The 21716-nt window shown below is 41.7% G+C and overlaps 1 protein-coding gene across 1 annotated transcript in view; it reads right to left on the bottom strand.

Moving 5' to 3' along the window:
- Nucleotides 1-20479, bottom strand: part of cntln (centlein, centrosomal protein) — a 77589-nt gene extending 57110 nt beyond the window's left edge. The window contains exons 1-11 of the mRNA XM_053502839.1: nucleotides 20273-20479; nucleotides 19032-19119; nucleotides 16297-16385; nucleotides 11477-11561; nucleotides 7681-7812; nucleotides 7503-7589; nucleotides 6265-6351; nucleotides 6076-6162; nucleotides 5615-5727; nucleotides 3954-4116; nucleotides 3646-3822 (exon numbers count right to left, since the gene is read on the bottom strand). Of these exons, the coding sequence (XP_053358814.1) occupies nucleotides 3646-3822; nucleotides 3954-4116; nucleotides 5615-5727; nucleotides 6076-6162; nucleotides 6265-6351; nucleotides 7503-7589; nucleotides 7681-7812; nucleotides 11477-11561; nucleotides 16297-16385; nucleotides 19032-19112 (1101 nt within the window). The 5' untranslated portion in view covers nucleotides 19113-19119; nucleotides 20273-20479. The remainder of the gene's footprint in view (nucleotides 1-3645; nucleotides 3823-3953; nucleotides 4117-5614; nucleotides 5728-6075; nucleotides 6163-6264; nucleotides 6352-7502; nucleotides 7590-7680; nucleotides 7813-11476; nucleotides 11562-16296; nucleotides 16386-19031; nucleotides 19120-20272) is intronic.
- Nucleotides 20480-21716: the final 1237 nt, after the last annotated feature.

The raw sequence follows: 21716 nt of genomic DNA, 5'->3' as shown, positions 1-21716 counted from the left end.
ATGGTACTACGTCACACGTAACGGTAAAACATAGATATCATAAACAGTTTTGATGCTAAAGGAGAGTAAAGTATGTGAGAGTGGTCACTGTAGCGGCACATCGTCACACACCCTCAGCAGCACACAATGTTTTAATCTTCACGGTTTCTCCAAGCACATAGCGATGCTGTGATAATTTGATCGGCAGTCATTTAAATAAAAAAGGAATGTAGAAAATGGAAAGGAGTGAAGTGTAAAATACTTAAAGTATGTGTGTTTCTTCTGCCTCCTGCTTCTTTCCTTCCTTAGCACACTGTTCAAGAGACTTTTATTTAAATCAGAGCCACACACACTCAAGCGAGGGAGAAAGAGAGAGAGAGAGAGAGAAAGAGCGACCCCCACCAACCTACACTTTGATCATTTCCATCACAGGCTTGCAAAGATTTAAAATTAAAATGTAACCCCGTTGAAGGATTGTACAGGTGTTCTAGTTGTTACAGAATTCCGGATTACACAGGAACGCGCGCTCCTGTCGTAGCAAATTAGCCAAAGCCCCGCCGACCGCGCCGCACTTCAGGAGACCCCATCCCTTTACTTTGATGTGCGCGGGTTAGGGGAAAGCCGAGAAACAAAGCCGCGACGTGTGTTTGGTAAACACCAGTTAATATTAATGCAAAGCCTCGAACCAGTGAGTCTGCAATTACAACAGAAAGATGCTACTACTACTAAACACACACACACAAAGAGTGAGAAGGGGAGGGAGAGAGAGAGAGAGAGAGAGAGAGAGAGAGAGAGAGAGAGAGAGAGAGAGAGAGAGAGAGAGAGAGAGAGAGAGAGAGAGAGAGAGTGAGAGGGAGTGAGTGAGGGAGATTTCTCCGCTTCCTGGAACACAGCCCTGCAGATCTGAACAGTAATTACTGAGGGAACTTTGCCTAGTTGTATTTAATGACTCGCTAATTGATCCATTTATATTTGAATGCCGAGCGCAGAATTAATGGACGTTTACAAAAGAGGAAGGAGGGATTCTCTAACGCTCACGCTCTCCTTAACGACGCCGAGCGTTTAGCTAAAAAACTCGACAACTAGATTATGCTCTGTCCCCGGGCGCATCCTGGCACCGAGCACTGTAACGCCACCTGTGGTCCATGGGGTAGCGCAGGGGCGAGAAGGTGATAACAAACGTGATTAATCATCATTTCACACGTCGACTCTGAAGCCAGGCTCCGATCAGGCCGCCAGTACTGAGTCCAATCTCAGAAACGCTCCACGTTCATTAAAGTAAAACTCTCACATAAATACAGATGCACATTTCCATGATTAATCTCCAGCCTTAATAATTTCCATATTAAGACCGGACCAAAATCCAGTATCTGGGCTATGATACAGGACTATGTAATGTTAGTAATCACAATATTACAAATAAACGTATTACAAACGTGATAATCTTTTATCGTATAAAATCTGAAAGATGCAACAGTGATCCATATTTCAACATTTATTCGTAATATCTGTTTAATTTAGAACAGAAATGAACTTTTTCTGAATATTTGGTCCTGAATATTATAGGAATTATTATAAGAAATAATTATGAGGATAAAACCTTGGTGTAATTTAGTATGTATATATCAGAACTATAAAAGAAATAAACAGAGATTATAGAGACATATAACCCTAAATATAAAGCAAGAAACAAACTTCATTGAAAAAACAGTAAATATATCCAATACACTACCGTTCAAAAGTTTTAGAACACTTTCTAACTCCATGATGGTTCCTGATTTTTATTTCTTTCTACATTGTAAAGGGATGCTGAAGGCGTCCAAAAATGCATTAATCTCCTTTGGACAGTTAATGGTGAGGTGTGTCTGCTACTTCTGCTCTGTAAAGACTTCATAACGCCTCTAATCTGAGGTGCTGTTAATTGGTCATTTTTCAGGCTGATAACTCTAAATGAACTTCTCGTCTGAGGCAGAGGTAGGTTTTGGTCTCGCCCTCCTGGGACGGTCTTCATGAGAGCCAATTTCATTATTGTGCTTGACGGATTTTGCAAATGCACTTGACAATACTGTTCTTGCAAGAACTATTACAGAAAGGCTGACCTCTGTGTCTTAAAATAACAACTAACTGTTGTTTTTCTTGTTATGTAATTTCCTAATTCCATATGTGTTATTTTATAGTTTTGAAATCCTCAGTATTGCTGTAGAATGTAGAAAATAAATCAGTGTTCTAAAACTTCTGAACGGTAGTGTACATACAGGAACACACACAGTGGGGCAACAAAGCATGCAGTCAGGTAAACCTTAACTATGAGAGACAAAAAAAGAAAAAAGAAATCACGTTGTACCAATTGGTAAATTTCTCAGTAAAATAAGTATTTAGTCACCTACAAACAAGCAAGATTTCTGGCCCTCACAGACCTGTAAATTCTTCTTTAAGAGGCTCCTCTGTCCTTCATTTGTTACTTGTATTAATGTCATCTGTTATCAGTATAAAGGACACCTGTCCACAACCTCAAACAGTCACACTCCAACCTCCACTATGTCCAAAACCAAAGAGCTGTCAAAGGACAACAGAAACAAAATTGTAGACCTGCACCAGGCTGGGAAGACTGAATCTGCAATAGGTAAGTAGCTTGGTGTGAAGAAATCAACTGTGGGAGCAATTATTAGGAAATAGAAGACATACAAGACCACTGATAATCTCCTCCGATCTGGGGCTCCACGCAAGATCTCACCCCGTGAACTCCCAGAACCACACGGGGGGACCTAGTGAATGACCTGCAGAAAGCTGGGACCAAAGTAACAAAGGCTACCATCAGTAACATACAGTACTGCACCGCCAGGGACTCAAATTCTGCAGTGCCAGATGTGTACCCTTCTTAAGCCAGTACATGTCCAGGCCCATCTGAAGTTTGCTAGAGAGCATTTGGAGGATCCAGAAGAGGATTGGGAGAATGTCATATGGTCAGATGAAACCAAACTAGACCTTTTTGGTAAAAACTCAACTTGTCGTGTTTGGAAGAGAAAGAATGCAGAGTTGCATCCAAAGAACACCATACCTACTGTGAAGCATGGGGGTGGAAACATCATTCTTTGGGGCTGTTTTTCTGCAAAGGGACCAGGACGACTGATCCGTGTAAAGGTAAGAATGAATGGGGCCATTTACCATGAAATTTTGAGTGAAAACCTCCTACCATCAGCAAGGGCATTGAAGATAAAACTGAGTTTCTCACGAGGATGAGGGGCGTGTCCTAGTGGAGGGCAGATTATAGACGATCGACTTTTCTTTGATAGAAAATAAACATGTCCAGTGGTGTGCACACACACTGCTCTTAGAGTGTAATAGTAGTGTAGAATGCACACTTTGGGGCACTCCACTGGGTGTGCTACACTCTTGGGGGACCCGCTGTAAGGTACTCTTTATGGCCCTTCGTAGGGTGTTGTGCACTCTTTGTGACCCTCTGTAAGGTATTGTGTACCTTTTGGTACCCTTTTATAGTGTATAGTGTTTTTACTCTTTAGGGCACTCCACTGGGCCCTCTTTAAGAGACTCCTCAGGGCACAGTATACTCTTTAGGGCGCTCCTCAGGGCGCAGTGCTCGCTTTAGGGCACTCCGCAAGGCGAAGTGCACTCTTTAGGGCACTCCACAGGGTGTGTTGCACTCACCTCAGGGGGAAGTGGGCAGGGTGGTACAAGTTGCTGGAGTTGCAGAATTTGGAGCTGAAGTTCAGAGACCTGCTGCTCCTTCTGAGAAAGCTGTTCAGTGAGACAGGCGTCTCTCTGCCGGAGCTGTTCCTCACTGAGACGCAGAGCCTGATAGGATACACTCAGCTCACTGTACAGCTGACCCACACACACACACACACACACACACACACACACACACAAAGAGCGAGATAGAATTTATGTTACTATGATAGGAAAATAGTCTACTCTAAAGGGTGGTGTGTATGTATGGGTCTATGTGTGTGTACCTTGTGGTATGAGGCAGTGTGTGTGGTGTGTACTCTCTCTTGGCTCTGCAGGATCTGCTGTGTGTCCATGTTGAGACCTTCCAGCTGCTGGATGAGTTCTGCCTGCTCTCCTGCATGAGCCACACTCTGCACATACAAAGACTGAAGATTCTGCAGCTCACTCCTATACACACACACACACACACACACATATATATATATATATATATATATATATATATATATATATATAAAAATAGAATGAATGAGTGCATATAAGTCGAAAGAGCTGCCGTCTGAAAATACAGTTATAACTCAGATTCCTTCTATTACACTCCACTCCACTAGGGTGCAATAAGTTGTTTTTAAAGACGTTGTGAGATGTACAACAGAAGCTTGATGCTTCAGTCACCACATGGCAGGTCTCTGAGACTTGCCCCTACTGCTCCTCCCAAACAAACACAAAGCACAACTGACACACTGTTACAAGCCATACACGCAACCATGTTACTCTTCAGACCAATCACTGATAGGGGAGTTGTAGGGTGTAGAGATGTGTTCTGTTCCACAGGGTACATTAAAGTGTACGCTCTGTGAATCACCCTGCAATTTCACCAGCACAGACGTAAGCACCTCGGATACCTGTTGCTGCTACTGTAGAAATTCAACTACGGAAATAAAATATTAAATATTCATTGAAACTTAAAGTGATAAAATTAATCAAATAGTAAACGTTTTTAAATGTTAAGATGTACACAAAAATTATTATTGTGCAGTTTTTGTACAGATTACTAGCCTACTGTATATAATATTAAGGATTTAGTTTTTAAATAAAATGTACCATTATTGTGTCATTAAGATTATGTCATCCTCAATGATGACAATAGATACATTAAATCCTTTTCAAGCTCCTTTATTGCAGGATGTAAAGGGTAGGGCGCAGGGTGTAGGGTGCAGGGTGTAATGTGTAGGGTGTAGGTTGCAGTGTGTAGGGTGTAGGGTGCAGGGTGTCATGTGTAGGGTGCAGGGTGCAATGTGTAGGGTGCAATGTGTAGGGTGCAGGGTGCACAGCATAGGGTATAGCGTATAGGGCGTAAGGCACAGGACATAGAGTGCATGATGCAGGGCGCAGGGCATAGAATGCATTGTGTAGGATGTAGGATGCAGCGTGTAGTGTGTAGAGTGCAGGGTGCAGAGTGTAGTATGTAGGGCATAGTGTGTAGGGTGTAGGGTACAGATTGTAGTATCTAGAGTCTAGTGTAGGGTGCAGGGCATAGTGTATAATGCGTAGGGTGCAGGGCATAGAGTTCACTGTGTAGAGTGTAGGGTGCGGGTGTGTAGAGTGTAGGCTGCAGGGCGTGGTGTGCAGGACATAATGCTTAGGGTGCAGGACATAGTGTGCAGGGTGTAGTGTGTAGAGTGCAGGGTGTAGCGGGTAATACGCAGGGCACAGCATGTAGGGTGTAGGGAATAGGGTATACGGTGCAGTGTGCAGAACGTAGTGTGCGGTTTGTAAGATATGTGCAGAAGATAGAGTGTAGGGTTCAGGGCATAGGGTACAGGGTGTAGTGTGTAGGGTAAAGGGTGTAGTGCGTAGGGTACAGGGTGTAGTGTGTAGGGTACAGGGTGTAGTGTGTAGGGTACAGGGTGTAGTGTGTAGGGTACAGGGTGTAGTGTGAGACCTGAGCTGTTGGAGCTGTGGCTCTCTATCACTGAGGTTCTGCTGAACTGAACGGAGCTGAACAGAGAGAGACGAGTTGACGGCCTGAACCTTCACCAACTCCTCCTGCAGCTGCTGCAGAGGGAGAGAGAGAGAGAGAGAGAGAGAGAGAGAGAGAGAGAGATTATAAACAAATATATTTAGACACAGTGCTGTTGTTGGTTATTTTTGTGTAATAATAAAATTGTTTGATGATCTGAATCATTTAGTATGACAAATATGCAAAAAGAAAAACCAAGGAGGAGCAAATACTTTTTACAGCACATGCAGATAGATGTAATCAACCATCTTTAATCACTTTGGCAACAATGTGATTTTATTTTTATATTCAGCTGAACTGAGAGAGAGAGAGAGAGAGAGAGAGAGAGAGACTGCATTAAGGCTTAAAAGCACGACTATAATTGAACTTAGACAGTAACCTACCCTAAGTCGTGTGTTCTTCTCCTCCTCCTGCTTCCTGCTCTGCTCCTGCTGCTCCTCCAACCTCCTCCTCCACTGATCTTCACACTCCTGATGGAGAGAGAAAGAGAGGGAAAGGGAGAGAGAGAGATTTATAAGAGGCTGCATAAGGCCTATAAACAAGACTACAGTTGAACTTAAATAATGACCGACCCTGAGCCGTGCGTTCTTCTCCTCCTCCAGCTTCCTGCTCTGCTCCTGCTGCTCCTCCAATCTCCTCCTCCACCCATCTTCACACTCCTGTTTGAGAGAGAGAGAGAGAGAAAGTGAGAAACAGTAAATAAAAACATAAATAAGATCCGATCCTCTACTGAATGGGAAGTGTGCCATAATGATGTGCACTAATCGGGTCGCTCACTGATTAAGAGCGAGAGAGATGGGTCTTATTTAATAATAATAAGTAAATAAAATGAAAGAGAGATGAATGTGTGTATGTGGGGCCTAGTGGGACTCCTGTGTGCTAATCATACAAACACGAGAGCACACACATGCATACACACTATTATTTTTCTGCCTATAAAGAGTTGTTATATTTGAAGTCAAAGACGGTAGTCCACATATAAAAATCACTGAAAGAGACAGACAGACTGACTCAGGAATACACCAGACAGAAATACAGACCGGCAGACACACAGACAGCCTGGGAGACAGAAAAACAGAGGGATGGGAATCAGACAGACTAATGACAGACATACAGACCAAAGGAGGAGACTTGAAGGACGGCTTGAAATCAGAGACAGAGTTCCCTGGTCTCAAGTATTTTTAAGGTCCAGAAGAAATCTAATCTAAATGTGTCACAGTAGCGCATGTGCACACACAGACACACTTACACGCAGACAGACAGACACACACACACTCACACGCAGACAGACACTCACACACACACACACACACACACACACACACACTCACACACACACTCACACACACACACACACACACACACACACACACACACACACACACACACACACAGAGACACACACAGACACACACAGACACACACAGACACACACAGACACACAGACTTGATTAAGCAGACAAGACCCCTGCTTGGAAAGGTGAGGCTCCTGCTTGTAAGACATTAGACAACTGATCAGAAGGTCATGAGCTCAAACCCGTGCGCTACCCAGCGGCACCCAGCTGCCCCTTGCTAACCCTTTACTGCTCAGGTGTATAACTGAGGTCAGTGTAAATCACTCTGGATAAATGTTGCACGTGTAAATGTAAACGCTGGGCGAACGCTCACCTGCGCAGGAGCCTTAGGGCCTCTGTTTCTTCTCAGGTAGACAAAGTCTCCTGCAGGGTGCAGACTCCTGCTCTGCATGGCAGAACCCCAAAGGACAAAAGTATGTATGTGTGTGTGTGTGTGTGTGTGTGTGTGTGTGTACCTTGAGCCTGGTGTTGTGTGTCTCCTCCAGTTTCCTGCTCTGCTCCTGCTGCTCCTCCAGCCTCCTCCTCCACACATCATCACACTCCTGGTGAAGGAGGGGTGGGATAGTGAAAGTGTGTATATACAGTACTGTACATATGCGTTGTTTCACACAGAAGGTGTGTGTGTGTGTATACCTGTAAGCGTCGTGTAGTATCACTCAGAGTGTGCTGGAGTTCCACCAGCTCCTTCATCACATGGCGGTTCTCTTCCCCAACATTCTGCTGCTGCAGGAGTCTGCTCCTTTCCTGTTGCTGTGATCTCACTTCCTGTTGGATGATCACATCGACTAAATCACATCCCAGCGCAGTGAAACATACAGGTGTGTCTGCGTTAAACCTCTTTTTTCAAGGATCTGATCTCTCATGAGAGATCTTGATAAAGAACTAGGACCACTGGGTCTTCTTCATTTTTCATATCAGTAAAAATACACACACACAAACACACACACAGAGACAGACACAGACACAGGGAACGTTGGGGGGGGGGTGTAAATGGGCAGGCCTACTAGTGTTTTAGGGTTTTAGAGAGGAAGTGGGCGGGGCCGAGCTCAGAACGCTGATAATGAGGACCACACCAGGACCATTAGGAGACGAGCCTTATGGAATTAAAGACACAGAGATTATGACGGATCAGGAACTTCCAGGATATCTCCAAAAAAAAAAAAAAAAAGAAAAATGCTTATTACTTTACACAAATGTAAAGAAGTTACCGCAGCAACAGTGCGGAGATGCGGGATTCAGCGGACCATCACACGGTCGAGGAAGGAAGAAAAGCAATTAATCACCACTCGACATTCATTCTGTGCCAACTCTCAATGAGATGCTGGAGCCGGACGGTGTGGGGGAGATTACCCACAATCCTCAGCGCTAACAAGCTTCGTTTAACTGGTTTACCCTGTAATGTGTACACTGTACTCAGAGCGTTTAGCATAGCTGCTATATCTGCTAGCGCATCTGGACAAAGTGGGAGTCAGTCAGCATGTAGTTCTACTGAGTTAAAGAACAAAAAAGTACAAACTGAATTAATAGTATTTACTGATAGGTGTATATTTCTTAATTAAGGCTGTTAATAATTGTCTCGGACCTTTTGCTTTTAAAGTCTTTTGCTTTAATTAGCATTTGTTTTCTTTGGATTTTTTTTTTTCATGACCCTTCCTCTTTAAATGATTTAAAATCCTGATTGAGGACTTTGCTCACTGTACATCATTTTAAATCTCTGTCTTAGTACTGATAGTACTGTAAGATTAATCAATCAGATAAACAAGTGAGTTTATACAATGCTGTGAAAATGTTTTTCATGTATTATTTGTGCATTTTTTACACTTCAAATTTTAATATTACGCAAAGATAACCAGGGTAAATACAAAATGCAGTTTTTAAATGATGATTTCATTTATTGAGAGAAAAAAGGCTGTCCAAACCTGCCTGCACCTGTGTGAAAAAGTAATTGCCCCTCTGCTAAATCATTTCACTTGCCACACCCAGGCCCGATTACTACTAGACTTTTTAAGTTAAAAAAAAATAAAAAATCTCTAAAATATAACCTGTCCAACAATGTAAAGAACGCTGGAAGATCTAAAAAGAAACAAAGTAAGTTACATGTATCCAGGGTTACCAAGCCATTTCTAAGGCTTTGGTACTTCAGCGGACCACTGTGAGAGCCATTATCGACAAATGTAAAAACAGTGGTTAACCTTCCCAAGATTGGCTGCCCTACCAAAATTACTGCAACAGTAAACAAAAATTCATCCAGGAACTGATAGAATGATTTAACAACAAGAAAGAGAGAAAGAGGGCAAAAATTGACATTCAAGGGAGAGTTTCAAGGCGAAAGTCACTGCTGACCAAAATATAAAGCAATTTTCTTTGCCAAAAAAAAAAAAAATAATAATAAATCTTGATTATCCCCAAGACTTTGGGGGAAATATCTAACGGACTGATGAGGCAATTGTTTAACTTTTTTGGAAGGTTCCGTTACATCTAGCATAAAAGTAACATAGCATTTCATTTAAAAAAATAAATAAATAAATACATTTTAAAAAATGATCATATCAACAGTCAATATGTTGGTGGTAGTGTGATGGGCTGGGACTTCTTTGCAGCTTCAGAACCTGAAAGACTTGCAATAATTTATGGAACCATGAATCCTGTACTCTACCAGAAAATCAGTTTGTGACTTTAAGCTCAAGTGCACTTGGGTTATGCAGCAGGACAATGCTCGGAAAACACACCAGCAAGTTCACCCTGTGAATGGCTCAAAAAAAAAAAGTCCAACCTTAAATCCAACTGAGATCCTTAAACAGGGCATTCATGCTTAAAAACTCTCCAATGGCCTCCGAGTGGCGCAGTGGTAAAGCGCTCGCCCTATCATCCGGAGGTCGCTGGTTCGAACCCCGGGTGATGCTGTTTTCCTCTCACAGCCGGAGGCACAGAGAGAGCTGATTGGCCGATTGGCCGATTGGGGGAGGGATGAGAGGTACTTGCGCTCCCACATTAGTCACGGCGCTACAGCCAATCAGGGGCGTCTGTGAGCTCGCGCACACGGAAAGAGCGGCTAGCGCTTTCCTCCGAGTGTGTTACTCCGCCCCTAACGGTGCGTGAGCGAGCAGTTCAAAAAAATGCGGTCGGCTCGCGTCACGTGGTTCGGAGGAAACACGGGATAGCTTTCGTCCTCCCGACTGAGTGGTTGTAGTAGCCTTGATGTGTGTGGGAGCCCCCTAGTGACGGGGAGTAATTGGCCACGACTAGATTGGGGAGAGAATCGGGGGAAAAAGAATTGGACAGGACTAAATTTATAAAAAAAAAAAAAAAAAAAACCTCCAATGTGGCTGAATTTAAAAATTCGAAGACAGAGAGCGGGCCGAAATTCCTCCACAGCGATTTGAAAGACTCATTGTCAGATATTGCATACTGTACACTTGACTGCAGTTTTTATCACTAAATGTGGTTTAGGGGCAATAACTTTTTTACATAGGGCCAGTCAAATTTGACCCTTTTTTTTTTTTTAAACAATCAACAGGAATGCAGTACTGTACGTATGCGTTGTGTCACTCAGAAGGTGTGAGTTCTGAGTGACACCTCTGTGAGACAGGGCATCAATTTAATATGCTCTCTTCACATTGTGTGTGTGTGTGTGTGTGTGTGTGTGTGTCCTCTGGTAATGTAGATTATTTGACTTTTGTAGTACAGTACAGTGGAACCTTGGACTGCAAGTAATTTGGTCTGCAAACGTTTTGCAAGACGTGCTAAATTTTGTGATAAATTTTAACTTAAACAAGCGCCTTGCATGCTGATTCAGAAGGGCTTAGAAGCAATTACTACAGAGACACGATGTGTTTTTTAAGATGTTTAAAAAATAAAATTGTTAGATGTGTTTTCTTGTTGAAAGTGCTTGTATGACTGGTTTTGAATGTGGGCCTCCGAGTGGCGGGGAGGAATGGGACACGACTAAATTAGCAAGAGAATCTGGGGGTAAAAAAAGGACACCTGGTGATGCACTGGTGTATAAAAATAATTTGATCTAAGTACGTCTTTAAGTGTCATGGTTTAAACAAGCGGTGCAATTTTATGTTGATTTTGAGTCTCTGGGGTGAAACAGATGCCAAGTGCAGCTTTAACTCTCTAACTAAAGTTGGATTAACAGTGTGGACGACTCGTGTGTGAGAATCATATCAATATCAGGAGCAGCTCTGGAACCCCAGTAATGAGAAGGTCTATTAAATATCATTATTAACTATTTTTGCTTTGTACTATAGTTTATTTTTTCCATGTTAAAGTGATGGAGTATGGGGTGTGGCTATAGAATGACTGACATAATATTTTAAAGTGAAACAAATCCTGATTAGGGAACTAACTAGATTCCGCCCTGAACCTCATATGCATGAACAAACGCACGCACGCACACACATATGAAGAGAAGATGATGCAATACCTTTTCTAACTCCTGGATCTTGTAGTCTTTCACCTGCAGGATCTCCAGAACTTTCCGATCTTTGGCTTCTGCTTTATGTTTCTCACTGATGGGAAGAGAGAGAGAGAGACAGAGAGACCAGGAGGGAGAGTGATAGATAGAAAGACAAAACGATGGGGAGAGAATGATGTAAGAGAGAAAAGCAAGAGAGAGAGAGACAGAAAGAAAAGGGAGCAAGAAAGGGAGAAAGAAAGAATGTAAAAGATAGACCCATAAAGCAAGAAAGAGAGACAGCAAAAGAAACAAGGATAGAGGGGTATGAAAGAGAGGACAGATTAAAAAAAAAAAGAAATATGAAAAAGAGCTCAAAAGAAAAAGATAGGGAAGAATAGGAGGATGAAGTTGGTGAGACATACAGAGATATAGATATAAGAGGAATAGAGAGAGAGAGAGAGAGAGAGAGAGAGAGAGAGAGAGAGAGAGAGAGAGAGCAGATAAGTACTGTAAGAGCTTGACTCGAGGAGCACCACAAACATACGGTTGCCAAAAAGGGGTGTTTTATTAAATAATAAAGGAGCAATGTAGAAGAGGACCGGGGATCTAGGGAGGGAAAAAGTATGTAAATGAAGTGAAGAGAAAGCAGGGGTGTGCAAGTGTGGGGGCAGGAACAGTGTCTAGTGGGCACAATGGCACAAAGCTGGTGAGCTGTGACAGTGCCAGGCTTAAGAGGTGGGGGTGAAGTGGAGGCAGCAATCACAGCTCGTTGGCAGGATGTCCATGTGCACGGTCTAGTAGCAGAAGCGTCGGTCTGGAATCTCAAGCATAGCAGCCAATCGTCAGCGTGATGATGCTGAGGTGGACCAGAACAGGAAGCACTGAAGTCAAGGCAGCAACAGACATCTTAGCGGCGGCTGAATTTCTGTAACCCGCTGTAGGTAAAGGTGGAAGTCCCATGGCAACGAACACAGCCTATAAGTGGCTAGCCCTCGGCAAACTGCCCAGCGGTGAAGAACGGTCCTCAAGCCTGAAAGAGCGTGCAAACACACAGAGGAACTCGCAGCGCACCATCTTTAACCCTGATGCTTCTAATTTCTCTTGATCCGTAAACTGATCTCCTTTTATCCAGGAGGGGAGACAGTCCAAGGCCTCCAGCAAAGACGCATGACCATCCATGTTATATTTAGCAGCCCCGCCCCATCATATTCCTGCTGATGGCTACGGTGCCAAACGATGTGCACTACTTTCCAACTGGGTTTACTAGGCTTTGAAAAACTACAGGATGAACCTGATCAAACATCATTGACCATCGGTGCTGTGGGAGAAGGTTTGTGCACCCCCAGTCACATACTCTGCAAAACTATAAATGTGTGTGTTTGTGTGTATGCGCATAGTCACTTCTACTTAATAATCTTTAAAATAATACTAATTAAAAAAAAAGACTGTAGTCATCGAGAGGTCCTGTGCAAGATCTAGTGCAGAACTCTAAACCCAGGTTTAGACGTTTAGACTGTCATGGTTCGCCTCTCACACAAGCTTCCTGCAGCTGGCTGAGAGTCTCTGTGTTCTTTTATTGAGCAGATCTTCAGCCACTCTTCCTCACAGAACCTTTTTCCTTCTGAGATGCTCCTGAGCTGTCTGGCATGCATGGCGTGTTTAAGATCTCCACACAGATTTTCAATGATACTGGAGTCAGCCGAAGGTGAAGGCTGCTCGGAAAGCTGCCGGAACTCACGCTGGGGTCTGAGCTTTACTCTGGGTCACCGTGCTGCTGCAGATCATTTTCAGATTCAGTTTGATATCTGCTGGAATCCGGGGCCAAAGCACAACTCCTCCACAGTTAACAACCGGCAGGCTGCTCCTCTTCTCTCCAAACTGAGCTCTGACGACTGAGGCTGTAAAAGAGTTCCTTTCTCACTTCATCCATCCATGGCTTGTTCCTGCGAACACTCTGGCTTAATCTCTGTAATGTTCAGGCTCTGATTTTGCGCTGGGGCGCGATGCTGCTGTGATGACTCTTCCATGAAGATCATGCTTGTGTGCTCAGGACGTCGCTCAAACACCCCTAGACCTGGTTTTGGAGGTTCTGCCCCAGCTTTCGCTTCTTCTCTAACTCTCTTTGACTGCCATGCTACCTCACCTCCTGTTAACTGACACACCGGACTGTGGAAAACTGCACACTGGAGGCACTTTGATGAGATTTAACAGCCTTCTTTTTCTTCGTAAGCATCAATTAGCTTCATTTCCAGCTCCTCAGTCAGCTGCATAGAGGAGCCCAGGAGAGCTGCTGAGAGTGAGAAGAGGCTTGAGGAGTCGGAGAATTTATAACGCTCAGAAATTGCTATTCCTAATGACGATTCTTGACCCGAGTAAACGTGTCCTAATGAGTCAATTAAAGCCTAATGAGCTAATTAGGTTCTCACTACTCGAAGGATGTCCGGACATTTTCACACAACTCTATATGATTTCAGTGACATGGTTACCTGTTTACACAACTTTAAAACTTCAGAGTAAACTTGCAATTAGGGCAGGGGTGTGTATGTGTGTGTGTGTGAGAGTGTGTAGCTGATCTCTGGCCTTCAGGGCTCTCTCTCTGTCTCTGTCTCTCACTCTCTCTCTCTCTCTTTCATGATGCAACGGGATTACAGCGCTTGGAGATGAAACGCTGGGCGTTATGATGGGAATACCAGCACTATACCGGGGAATAAAACACTCGGAGACGGCTTTGAGCGGCGCGGCGCGTCCCTCGAGCAGGTAGAAGCGCTCGTCTCCAGGTATTAGCAATTATCCTGACATCAAAAACATACAGAATCCAGAGAGATGCAGGAGAGAAGATCGGCAGAGGTCAGTGGGGACGGATCACACTTCCCTTGACGGCTCACTCTTTTATTTTCTCTCTTTCTCTCTCGTTCCTCCGTTTCTCCTGAGGCTCTCTCTAGATGTGTTTAACCGCGATGTTTCAAACCGACCAGCCGACGCCTACAAGGCCGAGCGGTGCTCCCAGAAGGCTGCGCGCTCGACTGGAGCTGGCACGGTTATCATCATGTCAACGCCCCTTGTGTTCTCGGTCTCAGGTGGAACCGTGTCGGTTCTCTGAGGACCAGCACACACATGCACACACAGAGCGGAGTGAGATTTTCTCTCACACTCTGCAAGTCAGGTTTTTGGTTAAACTTAATCACAAGTCACAGTCAAAAATTATTACGTTCAAAATGCTTAAAGCTGACAAAGCTGTACATTTAGTGGAACATTAGAGTCCATATATGTACACACTCCATCTGAAATGTTCCCTGAATGTTGGTATAACACTTTCTCGGACATCACTGACCCCTGCAGGGGAGGAGAACTGTTCCAGAGACAGTACACTAGCGCTGTAGTCTGATGAGCTTTTTCTGGCCGTATCATGATTTCTAACCAACCGAGAAAGAGATGTTTATTGTTCATCCTGTTGTACTTTTCCTTACACAAATTGCAGCTTCTGATTAAAATACACGGTCAAGAAGTAGGCAGAGGATTTGGTGTGTCGATGATAAAAGCACACTTCACGAGCGTCGGTCTCTGCGCCGGGCTTTGCGTAGAGCCGATGATGGATGGCATCGAGGATCGCCGTTAATCTCAGGCCGTATTCCTGCATCGGGGAAGCATCTTAAAGCGAAGGACGCGTGGAGTCGGTCACGTATGAAATGAGCCTATTTAACGCAGAGTTCCCATGCCGCACTCCAGAACGCACATCACTCCCTCTGCGGGTCATCTTAGCCACCCTAAATCTGCTGTTTATCCCGTAAAGAAGGGCACTTGGCCGAGCTTTTCTTCTGCGGGACGTGAAGTGTGCGAGCACGTTTTCATTAGAGAGAGCCTCTGCGGTCGGGGAAATCCACCGAGGATGAGGGAGGATTAGAGCCGCCTCAGCTCTCCGACGCCTTTATAACCCCGCCGCAAAAAAAGAGGAAAAAAAATAAAATCAGAAAAGAGCAAACGGAACTCCCAATGGACCCGGGGTTCTGCAGAGACGCACGTCTCGCGATCCAGGTTTAATCCAGAACCTCTAGAGGTTTAACGCTGCTCTGTAACGTCTGTGTTTGAGTTTCACAGTTGAACATCATTTAAAAGTAATAAAAAAAAGAAAGAAAGAAAAAAGAAAGAACAAAAATGGTTCTTTGGATAACTCAGGGTCTTAGTGTCCTAAAGAATTATTTCCAAGTGGAATCTGCTCTCACTCTGTTTTTATTCTATAAAATAAAAAGACAGTCGTGTTTCTGCACCAAGAAAAAAAACAGAACCCTTAAAGAACCCTTTCTGATGGACAGGCACTGTTTAAAAAAAGGTTTATGTTTATTTTTAAACAGAGTGTGTGTTCTTCGGAGTTTTGTGGTTCGTCCCTCTAACACACGTCTTATCTTGACCTCTAGAGAAATCATTTCAAACAAAACCCTGGAGGAACCAATCAGTTCTGCGCTGGTCTTTACATTATAGCGATGAAATTAAAGGTTCTACTGGGAACTAATGTAAAAGGAAAACACTGTTACAGGGTTCTAAGTAGACTCCCTTAAGAGGACGTCATTCGCATAATCTCTCCTTGAGGGTTCTGCATCTGTGTGAAACCCTGGCCGGTCCTATATGGAATCACATGACACAGAGCTTCCTCTTCATAAACAGTTCCACCCAGAACCCTGGAGGAGTGCATGTCTACACACTGTAACTGACAGTATTAAGACTGTCAGTCATTAAGACTTTAATAAAAACATTTTCAGAATTTAAAAAAAAAACGTATTAGAACCAGCGCATCAATTTATAGACAATTAACTACTACATTCTGACCAGCCAGGATAGAATATGAGACTCACCGCTCCACAACTAAACTCACAGCCTGAGTCAAGTCCGGGTTCGCCACCTGGAGCCGTTTCCATAGCGACCATACAAACTCCTTATCCGCCTGTTTAAAAACAAAAGTAGTTCACTGAGTTGTAATACACACTGTGTTACACAGATACATGCACAGTACGAGACTGCTGTTTCCACATGTGTATGAGCTGCAGAGGTCATGGTGAAGATTAATTTATGTAAAATCATGCAAAGTCTTTTTTGTAGATCTTTTACCCAGCTGTACTGTGTAAGCTTTATTTTTTTTGTAAAAAATGTTCATTCACTTTACACCCCCCCCTTAACCACAAGATTTGTTACTGTTCATTTGTGGCACTTTCTTTTCAGCTCTGTGTTACTACCTCAAATATTATAATGAATATTTAGTCATGTGACCAAGGAATTAAATATGATGACAAGCTTTATCACCAAGTACTGAGATACTGTAACAAGTCTTAGGCACATGATCAATTACTTAAACATCATAATGAGCTGTAGTCATGTAACTTTTCATTAAAAGAAATGCATATTTTAAAAACTTCCATTATTTTATTTTAAAGCGTTTATCTTGGGGAGTTTGTCATGTTACACAAAGTGTTACCTCAAATAAATAATCTAATAGTTGTTTAAATTCATCTTCTAAAACGTTTATAGATTTCTGATATATTTCTGCCAGTTTAAAGAAATCTTAAGCTGAATATTTAATTCACTTATAATTTATTTGTATTGCGCTATTTACAGAAACAAAAATTATGCATCAATTGAAAAATGTACATGTTGATAATTATATTTATTTATTTATTTTTTATTTCCCCCCCCCCCATTTAAGCTGATGTATATTTAACATTAAGATCACATTATACATCGGATTAAATTAATAAATAAACCTACCCAGTGCTTTCCAGGAACTTTGTCTTTAGTCGATGTTTTGGGATAAGTCATAATTAGCGTTCGTGATCAAACACATGTTTAAAAATAAATATCATAAACACTGACAGCAAGCCTAAAATGTTTACCAATTATTTAAACAAGTGATGATGAAGGAAAAAACTAATCACATTAGCATTAAAAACAAACATGATACAAACTGACAGAGAGTGTGAGATGTTTTTAAAATTATAAAAAATATATTATTTTAAACTCACAAGTGTGCATTAAAAAAAAAAACTCTGATTGAAATCGTCTGATCTACTAAACACGGGCAACGTGCATGCAAGATCTGACACAAGGTCGTGTTTAATGAGGACACGGCAAAAACATTAAAATAACACACATCTAAAATAATGAATCATTTGGTTTTCTTTATTGTCTTTAATGTCACTTTGGCTTTATTATGATAATAAAACTTAGTTTATTGTGAATAATACTCAGTTGTAATTTAACACAAATTACTAGCCAAGTTTTTATTTAAATAAAATAAATACTTATTGTCTAATATAGTCCTTCACTTTCTTTGGACAAATCAACTTAGCACAACTTAACTGCAGTGAGTTCAATCTACTCGCTGAGATACGGGTAGTCTGGTCTATTCTATATGAGATATTGGTGGTCTGATCTACTCTATATGAGATACTGGTGGTCTGATCTACTCTATATGAGATACTGGTGGTCTGATCTACTCTATATGAGATACTGGTGGTCTGATCTACTCTATATGAGATACTGGTGGTCTGATCTACTCTGTATGAGATATTGGTGGTCTGATCTACTCTACATAATAGTAGTCTGATCTACTCCATATGAAATATTAGTGGTCTGATCTACTTTATATGAGATATTGGTGGTCTGGTCTACTCTGTAAAGGATATTGGTAGTCAGATCTACTCTATATAAGATATTGGTGGTCTCATCTACTTTATATGAGATATTGGTGATCTGATCTACTCTATATGAGATATCGGTGGTCATAAGATTTTGGTGGTCTGGTCTACGCTATAAAAGATATTGGTAGTCAGATCTACTCTATATGAGATATCAGTGGTCTGATCTACTACTTTGTATCAGATATTGGTGGTCTGATGGACTCCGCATAAGATATCGGTGGTCTGAACTACTACTTTATCTGAGATATTGGTGGTCTGATCTACTCCATACGAGATGTCAGTGGTCTGATCTACTCCATACGAGATGTCAGTGGTCTGATCTACTCTATACGAGATTTCGGTGGTCTGGGCTACTCTATATGAGATACTGGTGGTCTGGGCTAACTGTAAAAGATATTGGTAGTCGTATCTACTCTATATGGAATCGGTGGTCTGATCGACTCAGTATAAGACATCGATATATACATGAGATATCAGTGGTCTGATCTATTCTACATAACATATTGGTGGTCAGATCTACTCTATATGAGATATCGGTGGTCTGATCTACCCTATACAAGATATATGGAGTAGATCAGACTACTGATATCTTATATAGAGTAGATCAGACCACGGATAAAATCTCAGTGGTCTCATCTAATCCATATAATACATTAGTGAGTTAGTGCTAATTCTCTACTCCTGAGGGCGTATCCCACACATCAGCCCCTGTCACACAGACCTCGTCTCTCCTCTCACTACCTCTGCTCTCAGATTAAAGCACAACAACAAAGACCCTCGATTCCACAATAATGGTGCAACATTCCTCCATTAAACCAGCTGTGTGGATTGGGCATGAGTAAGAAGCAGTGTGTGTGTGAGCGAGAGAGAGAGAAAGAGAGAGGGGCTAGAGAGACCTGACACTGAGCGAGCTCCTGACTCAGAGTCCTGACTTCCTCCTGTAGCAGGAGCATTTTCTCACTGTCTGTGGAGGACATCACTCATCTGCTTAGAGAGACAGAGAGAGAAAGAGAATATTTAGAGATAATATGTGAACATGTTACAAAAATTAAAGTATATAAGACATAAATTATAAATAATTATATAGAAATAAAGAGCCAGAAAAAAACAGAAAAGGAAATTGTAGAAATAGTTACAGGGTTAAAGCTAACAATAAGCTTATCAGTTTAAATGTAATTATTGATATTATTATTTCAGGTTAAAGACCACGTACATGTCTGCCTGTCTTTCTGTACAGCGGAACATTCTGTCTAACTTATAGATACAAAAATTTTTTTTGTAAGGTTGAGTATCTTACACCTTGTTCACGCTAAGTTTGTACTTTTTCATCGTCAGCCAAATACACTCCCTGTTCGATATTTGGAGAGTGAATTACAGTAAAAAAAAAGTAAATCAGATTTAAAAAATGCAGAAAAAAATTATATTTTGTCTTAAAACAACTCCGGTGCATTAAAATTCACTTATACCACTTCAGCGTGGTTATTTCAGCAGTAAAATTATAAACTAACTCCAGTAAAAATATTCAGTTTAGCTTTTCTAGTTAATATCTATTGGTGCAGGTGTTTGTTTACATTGGGCAAGTAGCTCATTAGTAGCTTAAGGTAGATTGTTAAATCTGACACGCACCTGTTTATAGCATGCTTTTACTCAACATTTTTATTTAATTTTTGGTGCAGATTAAACTTCAGCCAGATATTTAAATACTGCAAAATATTTATTTAATTCTGCCAGTTTAAGCATGATACATAATCTGGTTAGACAGACAGGCAGACAGACAGAAACAGAGACTGGTTTCTGGTCCACCAGAAATGAAATCATTCAAAGAGCCAAAGTTCGGGCTAATGTACAGACAAAACATAATAATAATAATAATAATAATAATTTAATAATTAATTAAACTCCATATAAAAGTGTGCTTGTAGAAATATAAAGATAAAAGTTCTGAGAAAGGTAGTTTAATATGTTATTTATTTATTTATCAGCAAAGGTAGAGTGTACTTTATTCAACCTAAAACATTTATTTAGCAGAAAATATATATTTTTTAATCTTTCGATCACTAAAATACTTTAAAGTTAGAGCAGTTGTCTGTGAAGTTTATAAACATTAAATAATTTGATTATGATTTTAGTTACTCACGCGCACAGCGTCCCTTCCTCACCGAGACGCTAAAACACTGAATTAAACTACCAGAATTAAACACACAGCGTTCAGTTTATCGAAAATGAATATCTACCAAAACCATAAGTCTAAAATAATATTTAATAAACACATTGGGTCAATCACTGGTTGAGCATTTCAGGCAAAGCGCTATAGCAGCGTTGCTAACTGTTTGTTGACTCTTTCAAACCGACGCGCCGTTTTCCGTGTTGTCGTCTTTGCGACATTCTTGCGACAATGTTTTACGGCTGGCTGTAGCTCTTAGCATGGTAGTTGTAGTCTTTTGACAATATTTACATACACGTACTTAGCATACTTCTTAATTTTTTTTACAGATATTATTTTAGTTTTAGAAAACTATAAAAGACGATGTTTGCCACAAAGTTCACCATGTAAATCATGTACAGAGTGATCTTTATGGCAGCACATGCTGAATAAAGGCTTTAAAGATGATTTGCAAAACTTCACAAAATATAGAGCGAGGCACTTGAAGGCCCACAGCAACATGAGTGATTGTGAATATATTCTCACATCAGACAAAAAAAAAAAAGACACTGGAGATGTCACAGTTAAAGCCTGTCCTGCTCCAGAGCAGCTGAAAGTGACTTAGCGATATGATTAGGGCCCTAACCCGCCACACTACGTCTCATTATTGCGCTCATTTGAGCTTCAATTTCGGACGCACTCAACCGGCCGCTAATCCACAACATCTGCCCTATTAGGCGAGCAGACACACGGCAGTTATATGAATCGCCTCGTTCTTTTCTCATCCTCAACAAAGCCTTTTTATTTACTGATGATCAGGAGCAGTCATCTGTCATGTGCTCGCTGATATCCGTTTCTAAAGGCCAGAAGTAATTACAGTAACACAGTCTCCTACAGTAATACACAACCGGCCGGATTTAACGTCTCACACATCACAATGTTACTCACTCTGTGTCTATACCGATTAATCCTGTATACAGGGTCTCGGGGAGCCTGGAGCCTATCCCAGGAGACTTAGGGCCAGAGCCGGGGTGCTGATCAATTGTAGGGCACACACGTATACCCACACTCACACACTACGGGCAATTTGGGTACGTCAATTAGACTTTGAATGGTGGAAGAAAACCAGAGCACCTGGATGAAACCCACCTGGGGAATCAACCCAGATCCTGGGTTGTGTAAATATGTATAAATATAACTTTAAAAATTGGGAACCCCAGAACCCCTCCTTCAGTTCTAGCTAAACTACAGCGATTTCTAACTCGCATAACCATGTGGCAGTAGAACATCAATGTTTGGTTACGAAGTGATCTTTATCATAACTTTACACTGTATCAATGTTCTAATTAACAACAGGTTATAGAAATTTATGTTATATAGTAGTACAGTAGTTTTATAGCCATATGTTTATTTTTAAGTGATATAATTCCCTTGTGAT

This window comes from Clarias gariepinus, chromosome 8, assembly GCF_024256425.1.
Source record: "Clarias gariepinus isolate MV-2021 ecotype Netherlands chromosome 8, CGAR_prim_01v2, whole genome shotgun sequence".
NCBI classification, from domain to species: Eukaryota; Metazoa; Chordata; class Actinopteri; order Siluriformes; family Clariidae; genus Clarias; species Clarias gariepinus.
This window is presented reverse-complemented; position numbering and strand designations above follow the sequence as displayed.